General features: G+C 41.6%; 1 protein-coding gene across 1 annotated transcript in view; it reads right to left on the bottom strand.

Moving 5' to 3' along the window:
- The window catches only part of DPYS (dihydropyrimidinase), a 33,734-nt gene extending 10,524 nt beyond the window's left edge, over positions 1-23,210 (bottom strand). Inside the window, exons 1-7 of the mRNA XM_075743509.1 lie at positions 22,826-23,210; positions 18,698-18,856; positions 16,341-16,520; positions 14,978-15,167; positions 6,474-6,630; positions 5,340-5,481; positions 3,519-3,661 (exon numbers count right to left, since the gene is read on the bottom strand). Coding sequence (XP_075599624.1) covers positions 3,519-3,661; positions 5,340-5,481; positions 6,474-6,630; positions 14,978-15,167; positions 16,341-16,520; positions 18,698-18,856; positions 22,826-23,095 — 1,241 coding nt within the window. The 5' untranslated portion in view covers positions 23,096-23,210. The remainder of the gene's footprint in view (positions 1-3,518; positions 3,662-5,339; positions 5,482-6,473; positions 6,631-14,977; positions 15,168-16,340; positions 16,521-18,697; positions 18,857-22,825) is intronic.
- Between the last annotated feature and the right edge of the window lie 1,461 nt (positions 23,211-24,671).

Genomic DNA, 24,671 nt, shown 5'->3' with positions numbered 1-24,671 from the left:
GGTTGAGCTCAGCTCCGCTGGCACACGTGGGGCACGTGCTGGGCCTGCCAAAGAGGGCCACTCCAAGGAGGATGGGGTGAGAGACTGGTACCTGCACAGCCAGCTCTGCCTCTGCAGTCAAGGAGAGGCTAACTTTTAGGCTATATTTGGTGAGTGGAAAAACACTGGTGGGTGCAGCTGACCAGACTGCATGTTGTTATATTGAAGTGGCTAGACTTAGAAAGTTAAAAACCATTTCAGACAGGTTTTTTTATCCCTATGGATATTTGGTCTTGCCTTTGGGGCCTGATCCAGAGCTTATTTCCAAGACTCCGACAGGCTACAGTGAGTTTATTGAGCCCTTATATCTGCCAGGAGCTGAATGCACCTTCTGCCCCTACTTTACATGGGATGCTCAACTCTTTCCATGGTCTGAATTGGGTACTGCAGTATTTAGATTCCTTGCTGAGCATTTCTGAAACAAGCCCTAGAGATTTTGTATTCTTGCTTGCTTTCAAATAGCTAAAAGCATCAGCTGTAGAGGACACTGACTTGCTGACAGGTGACATTCCCTTTTCCTTGTTTACTCTGCCCTCTCCTTCTGGAACAGTGTTTACAGTTGCTTTTGTTTCACAGACTTGGGGCTGTTATATTATTTGTGTGCAGCTGAAAGAAGTCAAGTAACATTCTTGATCAAAGCACAGATTAAAGAGTTCACATTTGCTGCCTCACAAAACAATTTGCTGTTTTCATAAAACAATCCTCCGTGCACAGGCTGTGCTTGGGATGCTGAGGGTGTTGAGGTCTGCCAGATGATGTTTAGTAGCACATGGCTACCAAATAAACCAACAGGTCCCTTTGGTATTTGTGTGTTCTTTAATGAATATGCAATGAGTATAGGGAAGTGAAGAAATAGACCTAACCTGGCAGAGTTCACAAGCCATTTTTTCTAATGCAGTTTCCAATGAATTTACACATTTAATGTGTTTCTTCCCAATACTGCTTGATTTCATGCAGACATGCTAAAACCAGTATTTGGAAGCTTTTAAATACAGTAGCAAATCTGATTACTGTTCATATAATATTTTTGCAGAAATTGCCAGAAAATGCTACAGAAATAGGCCAGTCAATGAAGCTGATCTGTAGAAGGAAAGCCTCAGCTGAAGTGGCAGAGTGCTGGAAGTGGAACCTTGAATTGCAATTGCTCTCAGCTTGCAGAGCTGTCACATTGAATTCACTAGGTTTTTGCAACCTACAAAGAGAAAATCCTGAATGCTCAGATAGCACCCAACATGTTGCTATTGTGCAATGATGTGGGAGGGGAAATGCAGCAGATTTTGTGGGGATATAAGTTTTTGTATTTTGAAAACCTTCACTATCTTTCAGAATGACTTCAGAATCTTCCCTATAGACTTCCTCTGACAGATTGTGATAATACCAGTTCCTCACAGCAATACTTCAGCAATTGTCTAACTCTTTCGTCTAGTATCACCCAGTATTTTAAGACTACAGCAACACAGCATCAAAACAGAACTGGAAAATTTCATTTTCCTCTATTACAAGATTTAGATTTACAAACAAGAAAAACAGTCATGCTCAAAAGAGGAAGGATTTTGCAAGAAAGAGGAAGCCTATTGTGAAACTGAAAATCACTCCCTAGAGTCAACAAAAGCACATGAGGCTGCACCTTGTGTAATATCTTAGATGGCTGAAGTACATTAGCTAGATCCCTTTTTTTCTGCTGGGCTGTTTGTGCCCTCTTCAGGATTTACAGTGAAATGAATAGACAAGCGCTAGTGAGATTTATTTATACTTCCTCATGTAGTTCACACAATTGTACCTGCAGAGAGGCTTTTTCTCAGGAAGGCCAAAGGGATAAACAATGGGAACAGTACCAGATCAGAAAAAAGCATTGGCTGAAGTTAAAATCAGTTTGCTCAGTAAGAAAATACAGTTTAATGTTTGAAAAAATATTTGAAGTAAAACTGCACCTTCACAGCTGCAATGGGTAAAAAGGCAATGAGGGCACTCAGCACTGAGTGAAGGGAGGCAGAAGGAATGTTTGGGAGGCAAAAGAATAAATAATTTCTGGAGCTGACAAAGCACCTTGAGAACAATGTCAGAACTCTCCTATCCGTCTAGATTCATTTGTCCCCAGGCAGAGCAGAAGTGAGCTCAGAAAAGAATCCTTCAGATTTTTTTTAATCAGAGTTCGTAGCTCCACTGTCCTGAAATAGCTCATTGCTCGTATCGCAAAATATTCTTGCTCAACATGCCAGAAGGCATAATGCACATGAAAATCTCTCTGACCCAGCACTGGGTAGGCCTCTAACTTTATTGAGGTTGACACTCCTAAAACTTGTTCTGCTGGTGCTGCCCGTTTTTTGTGGGACTTCTGAATAGGAGCCTCCATGTCCTCAAGCTTTGCAGCTTAAAACACAGAATGCTTTTCCTCTCACTCTCACACATTGTTTGTACTCATGAGTATACTGAAGGGAGTGAGAATTGCATTATCAAAAATTCAAAAACAGAAGATTGGTCAAGAAAATTTTGTTTGTGTAAAGTAAATCTAGGATTAGAGCTTTTTTTCCTCCATTTGGCTTCCAAAATCAGATTTGCCCAGTTATGTTTCAAAATTTTCCTCTACCATGAGGGGAGTCTTTAACTCTTTTTTCAAAAAATAAAAATCTAATGCTATCTGAGTTACAACAGTGAGATGTTTGTAGTGGCCTGAGTACAGACCTGGCTGATGATGTGAATATACCTGAAGACAGCAATCAGCTGTAATGTACAGTACGCTGTGTGAGTTGAGGCTCCCAGAAAGACACTGCATACCCTTTCTAGCAAAAATGTAGCATGGCATCAAGCCGTGCAGGCTGAGACATAAGCACACCCTTTGTGCATCTGTTGTTGGTGTGATAAGCTCTATTCTAGCAGACCTACTGTGCATAAAATCAGAAAACTCCTTAAATAAAATCATAAGCATGCACAGCTTGCACTTCAGAACTAAGCTCACTCCTGGCTCTACTACCATATTTTCTTCATCAGCTAGGGAGAAGACATTAGGAGGGCAAGACCACACACTTTCACCACCCATCCTGACCACCTTTGAGTATGTTTGAAGTAGCTGTAAGTTAAAACCACAAGCTTGCAATGGGTCATCCTGCAGGAACGCAGGTTCCTCTCCCTTCTCTTTGCAGTGGGAAGAAGCTAAACATACTGTAGGACTTAACAGAGTTACTCTAAGATCCCAAAGTTGTTATTTTTACTCTTAGGATACCATGCCCTGGTAGTGTAATGTACAGATCTTGTTATTTTTGCAGTTGGTCAGCATTCTAGGACAATTTTTTTAAGTCCATCTAGAGATCAAAGATTTCTGCTTACATATGCTATTGTAGGAGACAAATAACCTGTAAATAATTCACCTGTAAAAAACACCATAACCTCACCCCAAAGGTTTATTGCTGTACAGGGTCTTCGAGATATACTTTTTTTCCTGCAGAGAGGCTGGATGGGATGAAATAACTACCCATACATACCTTGTAGCTTTGGGATCCCAAATTACAATGTCAGCATCAGAACCCACAGCAATTCTCCCCTTCTTTGGGTAAAGGTTAAAGATTTTTGCTGCATTTGTGCTGGTAACAGCTACAAATCTGTTTTCATCCATTTTTCCACTGTACTGCAGAAGAGTACACAAAAGCAAACTCATTACTTTTTTAAACAAGGAATGAAAAAAAATGCTCTGGTTGAAAAGGCTAGGATGAGTGACAGCTCTCTGCCAACATCACATAAATATTTTTTTAATGACATACTGAAGAGTTTAAAAGAAAGAAAATAACTATTTGTCTCAGATGCACATACTGCAGTGTACATTCACTGAATATGACAAGTTTATCTTGCTTTGTCCCACAGCAAAGGGACAAAAAGACAACTTTAAAGCCAAATGCTCCTGTGGATCCAGTCCCAAGTCAACTGAAATAAAAATTTTTAGCTGGCTTTGAATCTGTAATCCTGCTCAGCAGTTTCCTCAGGGGACATAACATCTCTCAAGTATCTAGGTTTTGGAAAATGGTGAGACAGTATTAAGTAGAGCCTAGAAGATGATAAAGGAAAGGCAAGGCACAATGTGTGATATAGGAAAGGTGATTTGCAAATCTCTTCAGCAATAAAACAGAGAATAGTACTGTTCAGTAAATATTTGAGATCAAGTAGTATAAAAACCAGATTTGCTGATGTGATACATCAGCAAAATGGCAAACAATAATGGATACACATGTGTCTTGGGACTGCACAATGCTACATAACTAATTTAATCCAGCCTCTGTGACTGCTGTTTGCTCGGAAAGCCAGATACACTGGCAGTAATATTGTGCATAGGTTAGTCTAGGAATCAGAATGTCATAAAAACATACTAGAGCTATGCCACAGGTGAATATAGGCAGAAGTCCGCTTTGTACACACCAACTGGAGCTGAATCCCAAATACAGATAAACAAGACAGATTCTGAACCACATCCTTACCAAGTGTGTGAGGTAGATGATTCTACTGTGACAAATAAATATGCTTTGCATTATCAACAAGATTTCACCACTGCTAGAGAACTTAATAAGAAAATTGAACTAGAGCCTCCAGAGCTTAACAGTATTGCATTAGCCAGAGCAATCGTAACAACTAGTAAGCAGCAGATGCCTCACCAGATTGCCTCACCTCCCCTCTCAGCAGACAACCCCATATCCAAAAAGTCTGGCCATTAGCTTTCATATTTATATTTGTTTAGAGCCTGAAGGGCATTGTCCTGGGAAGCACCAAGCATTTTTGTGATGGCCCTGAGAATCTGAAGTCAATGGGACTTGAAGGTGCTCAGCTCATCACATCACAGGACTGAGCCATACATTAGAGAAGCATTTATCTCTACTTTGTTTCCTCTGGCTGAAAACACAAATTAGAAATTGACAGGCATACACTCAGTGCTGAAGCTCCTCCAACAGCTAAGTTTGAGAGAGATCAAAGAGGGAAAAATACAAAACTGACTGAGTCAAAACTGTGGGCACCTCTTTCCTTTTACTTTCCTTTCATCTGTTTAAAAAAATGCTGCAAGTAAATGTACTGCGAGCTACCACTGAAACAATAGCAGTCCTTTGCCGCTAAATGATGGAAATGATTCTTAAGCACTAAGAATCTTCTACCTCCTAGGACCATAAGGTGAGAGTTAATAAGGACTCTGTTCTGGTATTTGATCAAAGGAGTTATCCTATGATAAATACACTTGATAAAACTGGAGAGTTGATACTGCTGAGAGATTATATTTTGTTGAAGAAATCAATTACTTCCATGTTCAGACATCTTGATATACTTACAACACCTTTTTCCCATATGACTGACATCCTGTCTTCCACACCATTCACTCCATTAGGGATTTTTGTGAAGTCATCCTTCCCCAGAGCTTTCTGGCATATGTCAAAGGTGCAATTGTCAGTCCCTGTCACAGAGAGGTCATCACTAAGGAGACACAAATTTCGTTATGAATCAGAACATGTACCAGATAGTGCCACACAGGAAAATCTGTTGCAAGGCTGGGTAGATCCAGCCATCCCTCCTGCAAGGAAGAAGTGATATGCCCCGCCAGCCTGTCTTCAGTCCCATCCTCCAAGAGTAGCCCCACAGTAACAGCCAGTTCCTTTATAAAGCAGTTTCCTCTTCAGAAACCCCTCAGAAGAAACCAAGCACCAAAAATAACACTTTTACTTTGGATATGTCAAAATATCTGTCCCACTTCCCAGAGCAAGGGGCTTGGTTCCATCCTCACTTACAGCAATTTTAGACTATGTCTCTCCATATACCTTGTGAAATTACTACGGATCTGCATAACCATCAGTCAGTGTTAAGGCATACCTTCACAGACTCTTTGGTCAGATTCAACCCTTTTGTGGTGTTAAGCTGTATTGGTAATGAAATACCAGCAAACTGCACATGTTGTTAACTGCAAGTGTCTGAAGGATACTTCTGTTCCTACTTCCTTCTGAAGGAGATGTTATGAAGCGGAAAACTTATATCTACCTTCAGAAGTCAGCAGACTTAATTTTTATGCAGCATCCAAATTTCAAGTAAAAAAGGCAGCTGACAACAAAACCCGGAACTCCTGGCTGTGACCCCACTTTTTACGCATTTCCCATCGACTTACAGCCTTACTGCCCCCCCCCCCCGGGTCATGTTTCAATTTTTGCTGCAATATTAGCAAGGCAAGGCTTATTGATTAAAATCAAATGGGGACAGAAGGCCACAAGAGTTCAGAGAAACAAAATCTGAACACTTTCTAATTTCTGTAACAAAAAATGTTTTTCATCCATGGCTTCACCTTCCAGTTCTCCTTCTTGATAATGTAACATTCTGTACTTAGAAAACCTCCAAGGCATCAACTTGTTATTACATACTCCAGGCAGAATTTGCTGTGTATTTGGGCATCAGCTGTCACTGTTTGTTCATCTGCTTACTTGGCCAGTAAGTTCATGAGGAAACCAGGAGTCGATGGATCTGGTCTCAGCGGAGGTCCCATGACATATGCTGCAGCATGAGCCCAGTCTTTATTCCAGTAGTTGGTGCCATCGGTGCCAAGACTAGCAGCAATAGGCTCCCCATAAACTACCTTTCCTGAAAAATGCAAAGCAGTGGTATCATCATCAAACAACATAAAAATGCATATCTTGTATTTTCTCTGTTCTGGATTTTTGGTGGCAATGGATTTAAATTTGAATGAGTGTTTCAAATTAAACACCAGCATATGGAAGGACATAATAAACTAAGCTATAATACAGCATCTCTGTTCTGAATATTCTTCTGGTGATCTCCCAATATATTTCCTCATAAGAACATTGCCTGGGCAAGTTTTTTAATTAAATTGTTGACAGATATATTATAATGAGTTTTACACATTGTTTACCAGGCATGTGATTGAGATTTCAAAAGGAAAACAGTCCTCAGTTGCATTAATTATGCTCAAGATCCATATATTTCTTGGTAGCACCTGTTTGGTGCTCTGAAATTACTGACTATGTAACAATGTAAGTTAATATATACAGCATACAGACTTTGCAGGGTGGTACTTTTAATTGTCAGGCTATAACTGTTCCAGGAAGAACAATATGGCACCAGACATAAATTTAAAGAGTATAAAAACATTTCCCAAATAAAAAGCTATAAATAATTTCATTTTAAAGGATATTTCCCAAATGTTAGTCTTTAATTCTTTGCTGCGCAGTATTCCAGATTCCTCTGAAAAGGACACCAACCCAGACCAGCTGTTAGCCTTTGGATAGAGCTAACATATTTTAACTACTTTTTCCTCCTAAGAAACATGGGTTTGAAACTCATTAGAACAAGATGGGAGATGAAACAAGGTGTTTCACTCCCTGAGGAGGTGGTCCAGCCACTTTGCAGTTCTCTAGGTGACAGGTGGTAATGCCCCTGGCTGTGATGGTCACGAAAGAACCAGAGCGAGCTGGGACCTCACACACCCACTCATAGGCTGCTCGGTGCTGCTTAAGGCAGACTCTGCTGCATTCCACCAAGAGCTTTCTCCCTCCCTGCTCCCTACAAACACTGAGTATCTTGCTAGAGATCCCAGATTTCACTTCAGGAACAATTTTTATTAGGTCTATCATTACATTACCCCAGCAAGGGCTCAGGTGGTAATTGCTCAGTGATACAAGACAGTGACCTTTCTCTGGCTTTCTGCATGTAAGTCAGGCATTCACTGTACTGTCAGAAAACAACAAAGCAAACCTTTGCAGATTTCTCTCTGTGCATTAGATTCTAGTACTTCTGTAAGCTACTGGATTATAACTGCTACACTAGCAGAGGTAGCTACTGAAGAGCTCAATTCTTTGCAAAATACATTTCCCACTGCAGCAGTGCCATTCCTGAAATTTTCTGTGCTAGACTTGCAAAATGGCCTCATACTATTTAACATCTATAGCTCTATGGTTACTTCTACAAGGTTTCAAGACCTTCTCTGACATTACTGTACACTTACTCCAAGTACCACATAGTATAACTTCTGCCACAACCTAAAGACTCCCTATGAGCTTTATTAATTTGCTATAACCATCTCAGCATGCTCTGACACGCTGTATGTGCTTATCTTGTACTGACACTTAGGTTTGGAGCATTCTAAGCTCCCAGTGCCACTTATCTACATATTTATAGGTTTACACTTGGGCTCAGGGGGAGAAATCATGACTTAAGCAGTTATTTGCTAATTTTTGCATCTTATTTTCAAAACCTAAAGCACTGGATATGAGGCCATCCATGGAAATGATATTTCCACTCAGAGAATGAGGAGGTTTGAGTCAGATTAGTGTTTTCCTAATTTAAAGCTGCTGCAGGAGTTAGGGGGATCTTGGCCTTCCTTGGGCAACTCTAAACACAGTATTTGAGGGCAGGCTGCCACAAACCTAGATATATACAGAAAAACTCCTGCATATATGACCAATCATCTCCCATATTTACCATTTAGGCTTTTGACAGATTTTTCATAAGCAAAGTCAGTGGAAGGGGGAGGAGTGGGAAGTGTAGTATGGTGTGTGTCTTTCCTACTGCATCTAAACATGCTGAAGAAAATTGCATCTAAACCTAAACTATGAATCATTAGGACATACCTATAAAGGATAAAAGTTAAAATGGTAGGAAAGGAGTAAATGTTTAGCTTCCATAAATAATTTTCTTACCTCAGTTTCACGACATAAAATTGAAAAGAAGTCTCCAAGCTCACAGTCATATGTGCTGAGTTGATTCTAACTCGTGTACCACAGCTGATGACAGTATTTCTGCAGTCAGAATTTGACCTGAGCAGCCCCCTTCTTCCCATGAGTGGGAAGGAGTACAAGCCATTTCCTCAAGCGATTTTGAGTCTGAACACTGCAGCTTCAACAGACTACATCTGGACACTTCTGCTGACTGTGCAATTTCTTGCATTTCATTTGGACCGTGACTAGCCAGGCTGAAGGGTGCAATAATATCAAGATTCTGCTTTAATCCAAATAACAAGGAAATTCTGCATTAAGGCTCTTTTAGCTCGATTGCCAACAAGGAAATTCTGCATTAAGGTTCTTCTAGCTCAATTGGCTACTGCCTATAGGCATAAAACTGGAGTAATGTGGTAATAAATCAGCTCTTTCCATTTGTTATGTTTTCCTGCATTCAATGAAAATAGTAAGCAGGAAGTGTTCTGGTGTTTGGTCTTTCTGACATCTCTGAGCTGCTGGAAAATAACTGTGGATTTTGCGGCTTCTTCATCAGAAGCCCAAACTGACTGGCAAAAGCTATTTTCACATAAATTACTTAATAACAAAGAAGAACATGCAAATGCAATTTATTTTACCACCTATCAGAACTCAAAAAGAGTTGTAATCTTCAGAAACGCCAACGAACATTTACAGGCTTGAGAAACTTGTTCCTGTGTGCTTATTTTAGCAAAAGTTTCAGAAGCACTTAAGATAAGGTCATAAGGGGCAAAGATACTCACTGACCAGTTATGATCTGAAAGAAGCAGAACTGCAAGGCAGGGTTTATTAAATCAGGCATAGCATTGCATCAGTTAGGCTATCTACAGTCTGGACCTGAGCCGTCCTGCATGAGCCAGCTAAAAAGTTGGCATTTTTAGTTGCACTCCTGTGCTCAGAATCAGCTTGAGAGTCTGTATACTATACCCGCCGCTATGGACATGTCGTTTCTCTCGCTAGGATCAGACCTAACCCATGACTGACAGTAGGAGGTACCAACTTTATAAGTCCAAGCAAGCTTCTTGTAATCTGATCAAGTACATATTTTTGTATGTATTTTTTTAAAGGGAAAAAACCCTTTTAAAAAATTACTTTTTAGTAAGATGCTGCTCTCCAGTTCTGATCTGCACTATAAAGTCTTATTTCCTTAGCTGTAACAGCACAGTTAAATGGGCAAAGGGACATGATCTCTAGTCTTTTGTACACTTAGAATGAAAGCATTTTTAAGTGGGAGGCAGTGTAAGTCTTATATCGCCACATCACACTTTCTTAGCCTTGCTTCCTCATAGGCGTTACTGGCTGAAGGAATGGGTGACAGACTTTCATGCAATACTTCAACTCTGGTATCACACTGTCACCCAGAAAATAGATTATGCTCAATGAAGATCAATCTTTCCCCTTCTGAGGTCAGTGATGGAATAGAAAGGGATATCAATCTTCCTCTGACATGGGATGGGAGGAATATGCACCCACACACTGTACTTCATGCTAAGTGCTTGGAAAGAAACATGAAAAATTTCAGAACTGTAAATAGCAGGAAGCTAGCATGAAAAGAATGAGAAATAATCTTGAAAAGATAAATAAACTGCATTAGAGTGAATATCTCAAATGCTTGAGAGCCTTCCCGTATTTAAGAGTTTATACAGCTTTCACATTAGAGTGGTTTTAACCTCTTTAATCATAGAATCATAGAATGGTTTGGGTTGGAAGGGACCTTAAAGATCATCTAGTTCCAACCCCCCTGCTGTGGGCAAAGACACCCTCCACTAGACCAGGTTGCCAAAAGCCTCATCCAACCTGGTCTTAAACACTTCCAGGGATGGGGCATCCACAACCTCTCTGGGCAACCTGTTCCAGTGCCTCACCACCCTCACAGTAAAGAATTTCTTTCTAATATCTAATCTCAATCGACCCTCCTTCAGTTTAAACCCATTCCCCCTTGTCCTGTCACTACACTCCCTGATAAACAGTCGCTCACCAGCTTTCCTGTAGGCCCCTTTCAGATACTGGTAAGCCGCAATTAGATCTCCCTGGAGCCTTCTTTTCTCCATGCTGAACAATCCCAACTCTCTCAGCCTGTCCTCATAGGAGAGGTGATCCAGCCCTCTGATCAGCTTTGTGGCCCTCCTCTGGACTCACTCCAACAGCTCCATGTCTCTCCTGTACTGGGGCCCCCAGAGCTGAACACAGTACTCCAGGTGGGGTCTCACAAGAGGGGAGTAGAGGGGCAGGATCACCTCCCTCGACCTGCTGGTCACACCTCTTTTGATGCAGCCCAGGACACGGTTGGCTTTCTGGGCTGCAAGCGCACACTGCCAGCTCATGTTGAGCCTTCTCATCAATCAATGCCCCCAAGTCCTTCTCCTCAGGGCTGCTTTCTATCCATTCCTCGCCCAGCCTATAGTCGTGCTTGGGATTGTGCCGACCCACGTGCAGGACCTTGCACTTGGCCTTGTTGAACTTCATGCAGTTCGCATGGGGCCACCTCTCCAGCCTTTCAAGGGCCCTCTGGATGGCATCCCTTCCCTCCAGCGTGTCAACCACACCATACAGCTTGGTGTCGTCGGCAAACTTGCTGAGGGTGCACTCAATCCCACTGTCCATGTCACCAATAAAGATGTTGAACAGTGCTGGTCCCAGTACCGACCCCTGAGGAATACCACTCCTCATCGTTCTCCACTTGGACATTGAGCTGTTGACCACAACTCTTTGAGTGTGACCATCCAGCCAACTCCTTACCCACCGAGTGGTCCAAACATCAAATCCATGTCTCTCCAATTTAGAGACAAGGATGTCGTGCGGGACAGTGTCAAATGCCTTGCACGAGTCCAGATAGATGATGTCAGTTGCTCTTCCCTTATCTACCGATGCTGTAACCCCGTCATAGAAGGCCAGCAAGTTTGTTAGGCATGATTTGCCCTTAGTGAAGCCATGTTGGTTGTCACCAATCACCTCCTTATTTTCCATGTGCCTGAGCATAGTCTCCAGGAGGGTCTGCTCCATAATCTTGCCAGGCATGGAGGTGAGACTGACTGGCCTGTAGTTCCCTGGGTCTTCCTTTTTACCCTTCTTAAAAATGGGCGTTATGTTCCCCCTCTTCTGGTCAGCGGGAACTTCGCCAGACTGCCAGGACTTCTCAAATATGATGGAGAGTGGCCTGGCCACTTCATCCGCCAGTTCCCCCAAGACCCGTGGATGCAACTCATCAGGTCCCATGGACTTGTGCACCTTCAGGTTCCTTAGATATTCTCGAATCTAATCTTCTCCTACAGTGGGCGGTTCTGCATTCTCCCAGTCCCTGCCTTCTGTGACCTGGGCAGTGTGGCTCAAGCATTTGCCAGTGAAGACTGAGGCAAAGAAGTCATTGAGTACCTCAGCCTTCTCCATATCCTGGGTAACCAGGTCACCCGTTTCATTCCAGCGGGGACCCACATTTTCCCTTGTCCTCCTTTTATCACTGACATACCTATAGAAGCTTTTCTTCTTGTCCTTGACATCCCTGGCCAGACTAATTTCCATCAGGGCTTTGGCTTTCCTAACCTGATCCCTGGCTGCTTGGACAGTTTCTCTGTATTCCTCCCAGACTACCTGCCCTTGCTTCCACCCTCTGTAGGCTTCCTTTTTTTTGTTTGACTTTGCCCAGGAGCTCCTTGTTCATCCATGGGGGCCTCTTGGTGTTTTTGCTCGACTTCCTCTTTGTTGGGATGCATCGCTCCTGAGCTTGGAGCTCAGTTGAATTAAGTTGAATATCTTTCAGCAGTGTATTTGGGTTTTATTTATGTCATTCATACAGTACTTAGAGAATTTAAGTTTTTTGTCTGGAACTCCTTGTTTTGTATTACCACTTTTAAGAACAGAGAGCCACTTTTACTGAAACTAACCTGAATTAATTTCTAATTGCCAGAATTTATACAGATAGTCTCATTAAAAACTATAATTGTTGTACCTATCTTTGTGGTACACTAGCTACTTTTCAAAATTTCTTAATCAATCCTAGATTTCTGTTTCCTAAATAGCATACTTCTGTGCAAACAGAAATTAATTATGGAGAGATGTTATACGTTGCTGTTAACAAAGGCAAGCAGTGATGATTCTGACTGCATGAACCCAGGAAGCTATAAAATCCAATTTGCACTACAGTAAGCATAAGTTGTACCAATTTCTTCTTTTTACACATTGAAGAAGCATACTGTTATCACATCAGTTATTATACTGGCACTGCAGACTATTCTTACAACACAATATTTTACAGTATTTACTATCAGCATAGAATTTTGTACTTGAATAGTGTGTTATAAAACACCACCTCCTATCTTAGCTCTTTTTATGTTCACAGTCAGTGTTTCATCTTTAATCTGGGTATCTGAACTGTTGTTACAGCTTCTTGCAGTTAATGTTGGTGCCACACCTGTGAATGTACAAATAACCTTACATTGACAGATATAATCCACATTACCAGCAGCACTGTCATCTAGTGGAGGAATCTAGTATAGCACTGTACCAAAAGAGGTGCTAGTAAAAAATGTTTTGGTAGATTCTTTTATAAACTTGAATTAAGTCTTGATAAGTCTTACTAGAAGTCATAATCAATACATATTCCACATAAACATATCCATTTTTATTAGCATAATGATATCATGCTGGTTTTGATTGCACTTTTGTCATAGAATCATAGAATAGTTTGGGTTGGCAGGGACCTTTAAAGGTCCAACTCCCCTGCAATAAGCAGAGACATCTTCAACTAAATCAGGTTGCTCAGAGCCCCATCCAACCTGACCTTGAATGTTTGCAGGGAGGGGGCATCTACCACCTCTCTGGGCAAACTGTTCCAGTTTTTCACCACCCTCGTTGTAAAAAAAAATTGTCTTCCTTATATCTAGTCTGAATCTACCCTCTTTTAGTTTAAAACCATTACTCCTTGTCCTATTGCAACAGGCCCTGCTAAAAAGCTTGTCCCCATCTTTCTTATAAGCCCCCTTTAAGTATTGAAAGGCTGTAATAAAGTGTCCCCAGAGCCTTCTCTTCTCCAGACTGAACAACCCCAACTCTCTCAGCCTTTCCTCATAGGAGAGGTACTCCATCCCTCTGATCATTTTTGTGGCCCTCTTCTGGACTTGTTCCAACAGGTCCATGTCTTTCCTCTGCTGAGGACCACAGAGCTGGATGCAGTAGTCCAGGTGGGGTCTCACCAGAGCAGAGCAGAGGGGCAGAATCACCTCCCTTGACCTGCTGGTCATGCTTCTTTTGATGCAGCCCAAGATACGGTTGGCTTTCTGGGCTGCAAGCGCACATTGCCGGGTCATGTCAAACTCTCATACTCTTTTGATACATTTTGATATTAATAATCTACACCTCCAATGCAAGCATTATCTAAAGTCAAGAAATAAGGAAACTGAGGTCTGTATCCAATTCATGTTAGGTCAGATGAACACAAGCTGAGATGTAAAAAGATGAGGACAGACATTCCATAAAGTTTTAGGCCCTCCAAATCATGGGCCTCTGTCCTGTTCCTTCCACCCATATAATGTCTCCTCACAGCACTTTGGTTCTGGATGAACTTACAGATGAGGAGGCAAAACATTCTGAATTCCTACAGCCTTCCAGTTGCTTCTAGCCTGCCCAACAGATGGTCAAGGGGATCAGGCTCCCTTGGCTGACCAGAACTATTTATGAACCCTGCAGTGCATGACCTGAAAAACCCTTCCCTGGAGGGAACTGAGGCTTTCAGACAGTGCCATCATCACCACAATTTCTAAGTGCTCAGTGAATAGGAGTCCTGGTCCTGTCATGGCACTGTCTGTAAAAACATGGTGTGGTCTCCGTTGTAGAATTTCTCATCTAAATAGCTGGCTTGCAGACTGTAACTCCAGGGAGGGTAATAGCAGAGCATGTGTAGTCTTGGACTGGTCACATCATTTTTAATGCAATAATGCTGTTCTGGCCATCACTTTGACCTCTGAGGTACAGTATGAAGGAGAAAAAAGTTTGTGCTGGGGAGAAGAGAAAGTCTCAATCCCGGTTGCTGTTCTTCCACACTGCTTAGCTCCCCTTGGGCCCCACAACACACACACACAGTTTAGACATCCCACTCCAAGAAATTCACTCATGTTCTGAGGGTTATGGTACTCATGACAGGTAGGACACTGATTCTGTGTTTGGTTTTCCATGACCCTTCCTCCAATGCCATTGCCCAAGCACAAAAGAATTAGGACTTTTACCTTCTCTTCGTGCATTACTTATCACCCTTGCTGCAGATTTACTCATTACATGGACTACATAAAGGGGGCAGTTTACAGCATTTGCTATGGTAATTGCTCTCTGTGTAGCTTCAGCTTCCACTTCTTCAGGACGACACAGTTCATGCCCCTCAGGGCCAGTTATTCCCATTGCCAGCATCTTCTTTGCACCCTGAACACCACACAAAAACATGTAAGAGTCAGTTAAAGTGCAACCATGGTGTCGTGATCATGCTGCCCGCCAAATGAATCCTAAACCAGCCACTGCAGCTAGTTTCAGGGGAAAAAAACCCAAACAAACCAACCCAAGGCAGTAAGGCAGTTATGATTTTTTTTTCAAGAGAAGCTATTGTTGTGTTAGCTGAAATCCGATGTACCTCTCAATAAACACAAGTCTCAGAATACCTAAGTGACTTCAGAGAACACTCTCCACTGGCTTGCAGGGATAAACCACTGCTTTTGAAAATCCTATCATCTCTCTCAATATGTACTCTTAAACGATCGCAGTCAGTAACTGAGATGACAGTACCTAACCCCTCATTGGAAAAAAAAATTGAAAGATCCTTACTAAGCATAAAGATACACATCCAGAGCCTCTGAAGGAGGCTACAAGGTTTTAAGAGGCGTAAGATTTTGTCCCTACTATAATTCCAGGAATTTATACTTTGCTGATTTGAGATTACTTAGCAATCAATTAATTTCCATTATGGGACCTGGGGCAGAGTCAAAGCACTATTGACTAGAACAGCTGAAGAAACTCAAAGACATCAGTGCAGTTATGCTCCCAGTGCCTCCACACAGCACTAAGATGGTAGTAGCAAGAGTGAAGTGAAGCTAACTATGCACAGAGGGACCTTGAGACTTTGTGCCCAGTCAGTGAAGCCTTCTCTGTACTTCTGGATCCATTCCTTTTAGATGAGCTGACTATGTTTGGAGAGACTCACAGTAATGCATCACACACCTGATGTCTAAATACTTGGCCGAGCGTTCCCCCCTTGACTTGGTCGATGGTCAGGCTCTGACTGGTTCTTTCTTTTTGTCAGTCAAGTATACATATTATATTGCAAGTATATACATTATACAGCAAGTATAACTCTCGTTATAACAGGATCATTTGCCTCCTGCCAACCCCGGACCCAGGACTCTAGGTTACAATTTGTTAGCCTACCACAAGCATCCTTTAGGATCTGGGACAAGATGTTTGTCTTCAGTTCCCTGGAGGTAAAATAGGGTAGAAAAGCCATTCCCTATGATACAATGATGGTACTAATATATCTATTGAAGTGCTTAGATAACAGGATCATTTATATTCCCGACTTTGATGGACAAAATGTCAAATGCCTACCTGTGCAATTAGCTCCCCATTCTCTGCGTGGACTTGAGCAACTGCTCCAAGGTCCTTACAGCAGGAAAAGGCTGCATATAACTCCTCATCATTGACCATGTATAGATCTTTATAAGCCATAAACATCTTGAAAGAGTTGACACCTTTGCTTTGAACGAGACTTTTCATTTCTTCCTTTACCTGAAAGACCATCAGCAATTTTCAAAAAACAGCAATATTATTTTTTACCTGTTAATTTTGTATAAAGAAATTGTAAGTATGAAGGGTGGGCTTTTACTTAGTCATCAAACATATGTTCAGTCCAAACTGCCCAAGTCACATATTTAAAGACTGACTTATACTATTCTTCTTGTATCAAATTGATTCTCAAAATATATAAACTAGTACCACTGCAGATATTGGAGGCACAAGGTAACTGCAGGAAGGGAATGCTTTTTACAAAAGATAGTGAAGTAGAATTTTATTCCAAATAAACCTCCTGATGTTGAAAACACACTGCCCAATATTACAATCAATGTATCAAACTTATAGAGTATGGAGATTTGTGCAAAACTGATTTTCAAAATTGGATTGTAATAGACTTCCACTTCTGGCAAATAACAGAGTGACAGAAAAGATCTTATCTTCTAGAGCTTTGTCCTGACTCTAAACAACACATAGCCTTTTGAAATATTTTGTTGTCAGACAAAATTGCTCTAAAACTCTAGATGCAAGCCTGCTTCTTTTCTTATTTGCACTGCTTGATAGGATTCCCTGCTTCTGCTAGAGTCTCTGAAGCCCAGCAAAATATTATGTCCTAAAGAAAGAAGATGCAGATTTTAGCCCAAAGATTTCTTGTGCAGCTGGTTAGCTAGAACTATCCACTACCTAACTTTGACTCTTCCTTCCCAGTAAAAGGATGGTGATAGTAATTGACATGTATCTGTGATGCTATTACAATTTCCATGGGACAAATTCCTTTCAAAATATAAAACATTATTTTTCATCTTCTCTCTATTAGTCTGGTTGTATCTGCCAAAGAAAGGTGAGAGACTGATATAAAACTCAAGGAAATTTTCTGAAAGTATCCAGAGGAGGGATGGGAATGTATCTTGAGTGGGAATTATCACGCAAATAAATACCTGACATAAGGCCCTGCTCTGGCACAAATACAGAGGCATGTCTTATTTATTTTCTTCTTGACCAATTACTATGACTAAGGGAAGGCATTGCAAACAATGTATGTTTATAATAAATACTTTAAAACCTGAGGAGATGATAGCAAATTAGAAGGGCATGAAATATCAAAGTCATCTTTACTCAGGTCTTTTACAGCTACAAAACATCAGATCTTTCTAGTTCTTTTGATCTTGGCTTTTAAAAACAGTTAAGTTCTTAACATAAACTATGACATTTCATTGATTTACACCTCCCTATTTTAATTGGATTTTTCAGTAGAATTCCATTGTTCTCTACTAAGGCTGTTTCAAATACACATTCCTCAAACTTCACTGGAGAACTTATTTCAAGTTTTTGCTTTGAGTTAGAAGTTGAGGTCAGTCTATTTAGTGCTTAGTGCACACAATACCAAAGATGAGGCATTTGCAGAGTGAAGGCTTTGTTTTATATATTTTGAAAGTTAAAAATTAGAGGAAGTACTCATATTTCATATTTTAAAATGGAATTTACTTAATATATCTATGTACTCATGCAAGTTCTCTGAGGATCTAAAGTGGTTTTGTAAAACATGGGTCAGGTTCAAATAAATGTCAGGCACCTGAAAAGTTAATTTATTCAGTAAAGCTTTCAGGTTATCAGCCAACGTTCATGCAATAAGGATGATTCTCCCATATGTAAATTCCAAAAGGGCTTTTTAGATAATCTCACATTTAAGTAATTATTGGCTCCAGTCCTGCTTTAAGGAGATAATACTGCAGTTACTCAGGAATACAACTCTTCCCTTACAAATAAAGTACAGTACCATATTTTTCATTTATACCCTTAAAAACAAAACAAAACAAAAGCAAACAACACCAAGACTCAACAGGAGCATAGATTATCAAGTGTTCAAGTACCAAAAGGCAAAATTTATGCAAACACTACTTGTCCCCTCTGGTCTGCCAGGTCTTGGTCTTGCACAACTACTTTCTTTTCCTTTAACTTTATGCAGTATTCTCCAAAGATGTAGGCTGTCTGCAGACTTTCTTTATTCTTTCAAATACATGTACTTTTAGAAGGATGTGGACTACTTCAAATGTAGTTTTTACACTCAAAAATATACTATTACATTGCCAGCAATCTATATTTAGCATGTAAGGACTAATTCAAAGCAGGTGCAGTACCAATTCACAGAATTGAAAATCAGCTGTTGTGTCTACCTTGTTGCTCCACCACGTAACCGCCACATGCAGTGCGTAATCACAGCAGACTTTAGGGTCTGCCCAGCTTTTCCATGTATCAAAGGCTTCAATTAGAGAACAGCCTTTCTGAGGAATGGCAAAGTCGATGATCATAGTGGTTCCTCCTGCTATAGCAGCCTGAAAGCAAGAAAGTTAATATTTAGCAATCAGAGAGAATGCAAATTTCCTCCCACTCCTCTGATCCCTGTGCAACAATTAATCTTGATACACTGGAAAGCCAAAAGCCACTGAACAGTTTCCCTCAGTAAAGTCTGAACTTGTAAAATGATTGTGGAGATTTATTTCAGGTCCTTTGAGAAGGATGGTCTCAAACAGGTATTCAGGAGAATCATGGAGAAATTCTCAGAATGAAGGAGGTTTTGCACATGAACAAAATCTTAAAGATGTGGAGATGAGTCTGGAGCATTCATGCATCAGTGAGTTTCCTTAAGTGGGTGGGATCACTGAAAAAGAAGAGCACCAGAAGATCATAGCCAACTTGAGAAATACTTCCTCAGAGTCTACGTAGTTGAAAAAAACAGCCTGTGTGACAGGAAAGTATTCAGGGACAGATACACAATGAAAAAAAGCAGATTCAGTTTGAAAATCCATTCCCAAACTCTTGTCCGACACCAAAAGGGTTTTTAAAGTGGTTTAAAATTATTTTTGTTACTGATAGGGTATCATTAAGTAAAACTGCATAGCAGTTTTTTAAATAGAATGAGGCATTTACATCCTCCATATATATACTTACAAGTATATAGAATGAGGCATTTACATCCTCCATATATATACTTACAAGTAAATAAACAAAAATCTTATTTTATGTATGTTATGAGGATCAAAAATTGCTTTTTAACCAATAATTTTCATTCTCCTTTATGGACAATTGAATTACTACCTTTTTTTTTTTTTTTTTATCCTTTGAAGAATCTTTGTTAGTCATTGCCAAAAATTACATCCTTGACTAACAGAAATTGATTCAATATAGAAATTCCTTTGCTGTAATTGTTGCAGTTTTCCAAATGAGCCAGAGAAATCCTGCTCTAAACAACATCCCTTTGCACAACAGATACAACCAATTCAGATAAAAATATACACAGTTCAAATTCATGCTATATTGCTCTTCATATTTATAGATGAATCAGTCCCTTTACTTAGCAATTCAGAAGCAAAATTGCAAATAAGTCAGTATATTTTGCAAAATAAGAAATTTAGAGTGACATAAACATTTGTGAATCTGTAATGAATTCAGCAAAACATTTTCTCCAAGAGAAGTTGTTCAAACTGTCAAATTTTTTTCAACAAGACAGATTGACTTCTTATTTCTTCAGCAGTATTTAGAATTAATTTATAGACATCAAGAAAAAAAAAAAAAAAAAGTAATTGGTTCCACAACTCCACGCAAAGTCTTTTTTCCCCTAATATTGTTTTCCCCTCTCTGTGTAAAGAGAGGTATTCTGTACCTTTATTTATTCAACTTAATGGGTAAATCTTAGCTAATCATTGCAGCATATGTTGCAACAGTTGGAACAAAACTTTGTCTCCCTGATTCTCTTGTCAAAATATTTGTCAGATGATGACCTTGAGTAAATAGGTCTGAACACTTGTCACACTTTGACCTGGGTTGAGAAGGTCCACAATATCTAACTTTTTGACATCTGATCACAAGGCTGGATCTAGAGCCTTCTTTTAGGCACCAAAGTGACTATCTGGCCATCCTGTTTTGTGTACACAGTCTCTGTTTTGCAGCTTCCCTGTCCAGTGCTTCAAAAAGTTATTAAACCCCCCCCTCAAAACATAAAAAAATTTACTTTTTTTGCAAGTTAGCACACAATTTATCTCCCCTGCTTTGTGGCTTCACAGTGTAGGCACCTACATCTGAGTTAGTCTGCATCTTTGGCTCTCTTTAAAGTCAACAGAGGCACTAAGAATGGATCACTTACACCAAGAGAAAGCCACAGTCATTGCTGTTTCTTTTACATGTTTTCTCCTGTTAATCACAATTATCTTCTGGCTTCAAGTCACATCTGTTTAATGTCTCTTGTGATGTCAAATCTTTAAATACATTGTTGATAGTTTACAAAAATGGTCTTCACAGAGAAATAAAGGATTGTTACAGAAAATGACAAAACATCAATATATATATATTTATGTACTGTAAATCATGTAAACTAAGTATTCCAGAAATCAAATTCTGCACTTCATTCAGCCAGGAAACATACTTTGTGATGTCTGTAGACAAGCAGAACAGACATTGTGCACTTGATTTTTTTTTTCGCTCCATTTATCACAACAAGCAGTGTGAAAACCAAAAACTGCTTGTGGAAGTCATTTCGGTAACTACAGTTAGTTATTGAAATGAAAAAGACGCACGAAAAAGACAGCATTGTTAGGCCCATATAATAATAGATTCCCTCATTTCTACCAGAGCGCTGTGGAAAAGACTTCGTTTGGGGAAAAAAATTCCCACGACCAAATTTATAATTCCTTTCTGTCTATCAGTTCTGAGGTGGAAATTCAATGCTGCAGCTTTTCTTTTATATCTTATCTTACGTTTGACTTGGAGAGAGAAGATATGTTTGACATAGCAGGCATTTTGGTATGGCAGGAAAGATCTGCTGTGATGGACAAAATAATTATTTGTCAAAGTTTTGCAGAATAATTATAGTCTATTATTATCAGCCACTACAGAATCATAGAATCATAGATTATCTCAAGTTGGAGTCCAACTCCCTGCTCCTCGCAGGACTACCTAAAATGAAACCATATGATTAAGAGCATCATCCAGACGCTCCTTGAACTCTGACAGGCAATAACTTCTGTGCTCATTGAGAAGAACAATTCTAGTGCTTAAAACTATCCAGTGTAAAATATTTTCATTCCAAATAACAGCAGGAACACCAGCAAATCTATCTTGACTTGGAATAAATAGTTATTGAAAGAAATATACCAGTAATTTAAGGATAGCATACAGGTCATCTGTAGTCCTCCCTTCAGTACTCTGGGCTCAACATTAAAAAAAGCCAAATCTTTGTTAGAGTATGGAAATGTACAATTACGCCACTCAATCTAACTTCCACTCTCATGACATGATGGGACAAAGAAGAAATGAATTTTCCTGTTAAAGAATAGGGTCAATCTAAGCAGGACTACAAACTTTAAAGATTCTTAATAGTTGCGTGGTTACTGCACCACATCATTTGTTAAAATGAGTTGAATTTAACTTATTTCAACTGTTTCAAAGAAGTAAATTAGTATTTTGCACATGAGAAAAAATGCACCATCGCTTTCTGATTTTTAGCAAATCCCAGTTCTGCCGTGAGCAGGACAGGATATAACAGGCTCCCTGAGGATGCTGGCTAACAGACAAGCCAAGTAGGGCAATGTGATCCCTTCTGTGGGCAAAGCATTTCAGCCTGCACAGCAAAGCTCTTAGAAAAGTACCTTACAAATTTTAGGGAGCGCTGCATGAGTATTTTTACTGTATGGAGATGATGCATAATACTGTTAACACTAGTAATTGATACACTGCTAATACAGGGAATGTAATGAGATCAGCGAAAAAGCTGAAAAAAAACCACTCCAAGTGTAAAACTGGGAGAAATTAGATACTTTTAGAAACTGTGTTTGAAATGGACTTTCACTGAGAGACACAATAAGGACAGAAGTGAGTGACAGAAGAAAAGCGTGCATTCCCCCATGCTAACAGAGGAGAAACATCAGATTACCAGAGGAGCACTCCCAAAGCACTGGGTAGTTAAACTGTTGCTTTAGTTAACCTTTGGTCGGAGAAGTATGAAGCTTGTTGCACCTAGCAGTGCAAGTTGTAGTCTGCATGGCGACAATCAGGGTAAAAGACTGCGCTTCACACCTGCCACCCACAGCCAGAAAAGTGTCACAAAGAACCCAAATAACATACTGGTCGAAGGTGGACCTCTGAGTACCCCAACCACTTATTACAATGTCCCAGCCAAGGCACAGTAACAATTACCTGTGCTTGATTCAAACGCTACTCTCTCTTTCAGAAGAAACACTGAATAACCAGCAGATATCCCTTTCTAAGAAAGGTCAGACAGACACACAGGCATGCATATGTGCACCCACCTTTGTTCCTGTATAGAAGTCATCTTTTGACCTGCTACCCATAAAAGGGAACTGCATGTGCGTATGAGTATCAATGCCCCCAGGGATCACCAGCTTGTTGGTCGCATCCAGCACGATGAGTCCAGTGGGTGGCTCAGGGTTGAGGTTCAGTCCCACCTGCTGCACCACTCCATCCTCCACATACACATCAGCCACCACAGAGTAGTCATCGTTCACAACTTTTCCCCCCTTGATCAAAAGTCTCTGCTGAGCCGGGTTTTGGGGCGGCATGGGAGCCTAGGTGAAAGTGAGGCCTCTGCTCGGAAAGTTGCTCTTGCCTGAGGGAATTTCACTGCCCACCCTTCTCCCAGAGCAGCCAGTTATCTCCAAATGGCCCCAAACGCACACCACACACTGCTATTTAAACAGGCTGACCTTGGCAGCTCCACCTACCACTGCCCAGCCAGCGCAACAGGCTGGTGGCAGGGAGCTGGCTTCAGGCCCTTCCTGCATTAGCTCTCTTTGCATGGAGAAAGGGGGGTCAGGCTTCCAGGAAATTCTGGCCGGGTTCTCATGGCGCTTGCTCCAGCCTGCCCTGTATACACTGGGGTTTGAAACATGCTGGGCTGTTTTGAAAATGTGGCCATTTATCGGCTTGTGGTGCCCAAAGGTGACCCAAGCAATTTGCAGTGGGATTTGAGGAAGCCAAGGGTGAACCAAGCTCTCCACAGAGGTGGCTGGGGAGCCCAAAGATGACCTGAGGTCCCCGCAGCCGTGGCTGGGAAGCCTGTGGGTCCTGCCCACGCAGAGGGACAGGGAGAGTGCAGGGCAGTCCAAGCATCCCGCCCATCTCAGCTGAGCCCCCACAGGCTGATACGGCAGACGACCCTCCGCTGCCATGGGCCTGAGCCGCTGCTGGAGGACACCGGCCATCAGGAACTGCTCCCCAGCCGTTTCTCGTATGATGATTTGAGACGCACAACCCTCAGGACCCAACCACAGCTCTCCCCCACCCACCAATGCCACTACTTGGACAACACACCGGGCTGAGGGGACAAGCCCCTCGGGGCGTTCCCCAAGGCTGCCGAGGCCTCTCCTCACCCTGTCTGCAGCAGGCTCAAGCGCCAGGGGCGTGTGGCCGCTGTCGAAGGACCAGGTGAAAATCACCTTCCGGTAGCTGTTGCTTTGCGCCATCTGCGCCCCCGCTGCCCCCGCCTGGCCGCTCCCCGCTGCCCCCTGCGCCGTTGCCCGCCCAACTGCCGCGGCCCGCGCAGGCAGCAACCGCCACCCCCGCCGGGCTGTGCCCGACCCCTCGCGCCTCCCCCGCCCGGGAGAGGCCTCCAGCCGAGTCCCCGCGTGGCAGGGCCTGCCCGGCGAGGATCCAGGGGAAGGGGCAAGTCGGGGCCTCTGCAGTGGGTTTTGTACAGGGCTGGCGTGACCCGGGCTGGGAGGGGTGGCTTTGTGTTTCAGAATATGGACCAGAATATGGGAAAGTAAAATTAAGACAGCTAGAAAATGAGCTAAAACTAGGAGCAGAAGAGGAAAGACCGGTTGTACACCATCCCAGAGGCACCTGCTCTGTGGACTTTTCCCTCTTTTCTCCTCTGGTAACCCCGTTTTGCACACTCAGCGGTGACACTGCTCAAGCATGTCCCTGAATCTGCTGAGCACCAGCATCTTCATCCCCTCCACCTCTTCCACTTCAGCGATGATGGCTTCAGAAGGCAGAATGTTGTCTCTTGAGGGCCGTGAGAGGGTGCACACATGCTACCAAAAAGACACTTAGACAAATAACGCTGGATTTGGAAAATGCTCATCTTCCCATCAGCCTTTGTTCCTCCTGTCACAGTGTGTAGGAGAGCAGTAC

This window comes from Balearica regulorum, chromosome 2 (genome assembly GCF_011004875.1).
Source record: "Balearica regulorum gibbericeps isolate bBalReg1 chromosome 2, bBalReg1.pri, whole genome shotgun sequence".
Lineage (NCBI taxonomy): Eukaryota > Metazoa > Chordata > Aves > Gruiformes > Gruidae > Balearica > Balearica regulorum.
This window is presented reverse-complemented; position numbering and strand designations above follow the sequence as displayed.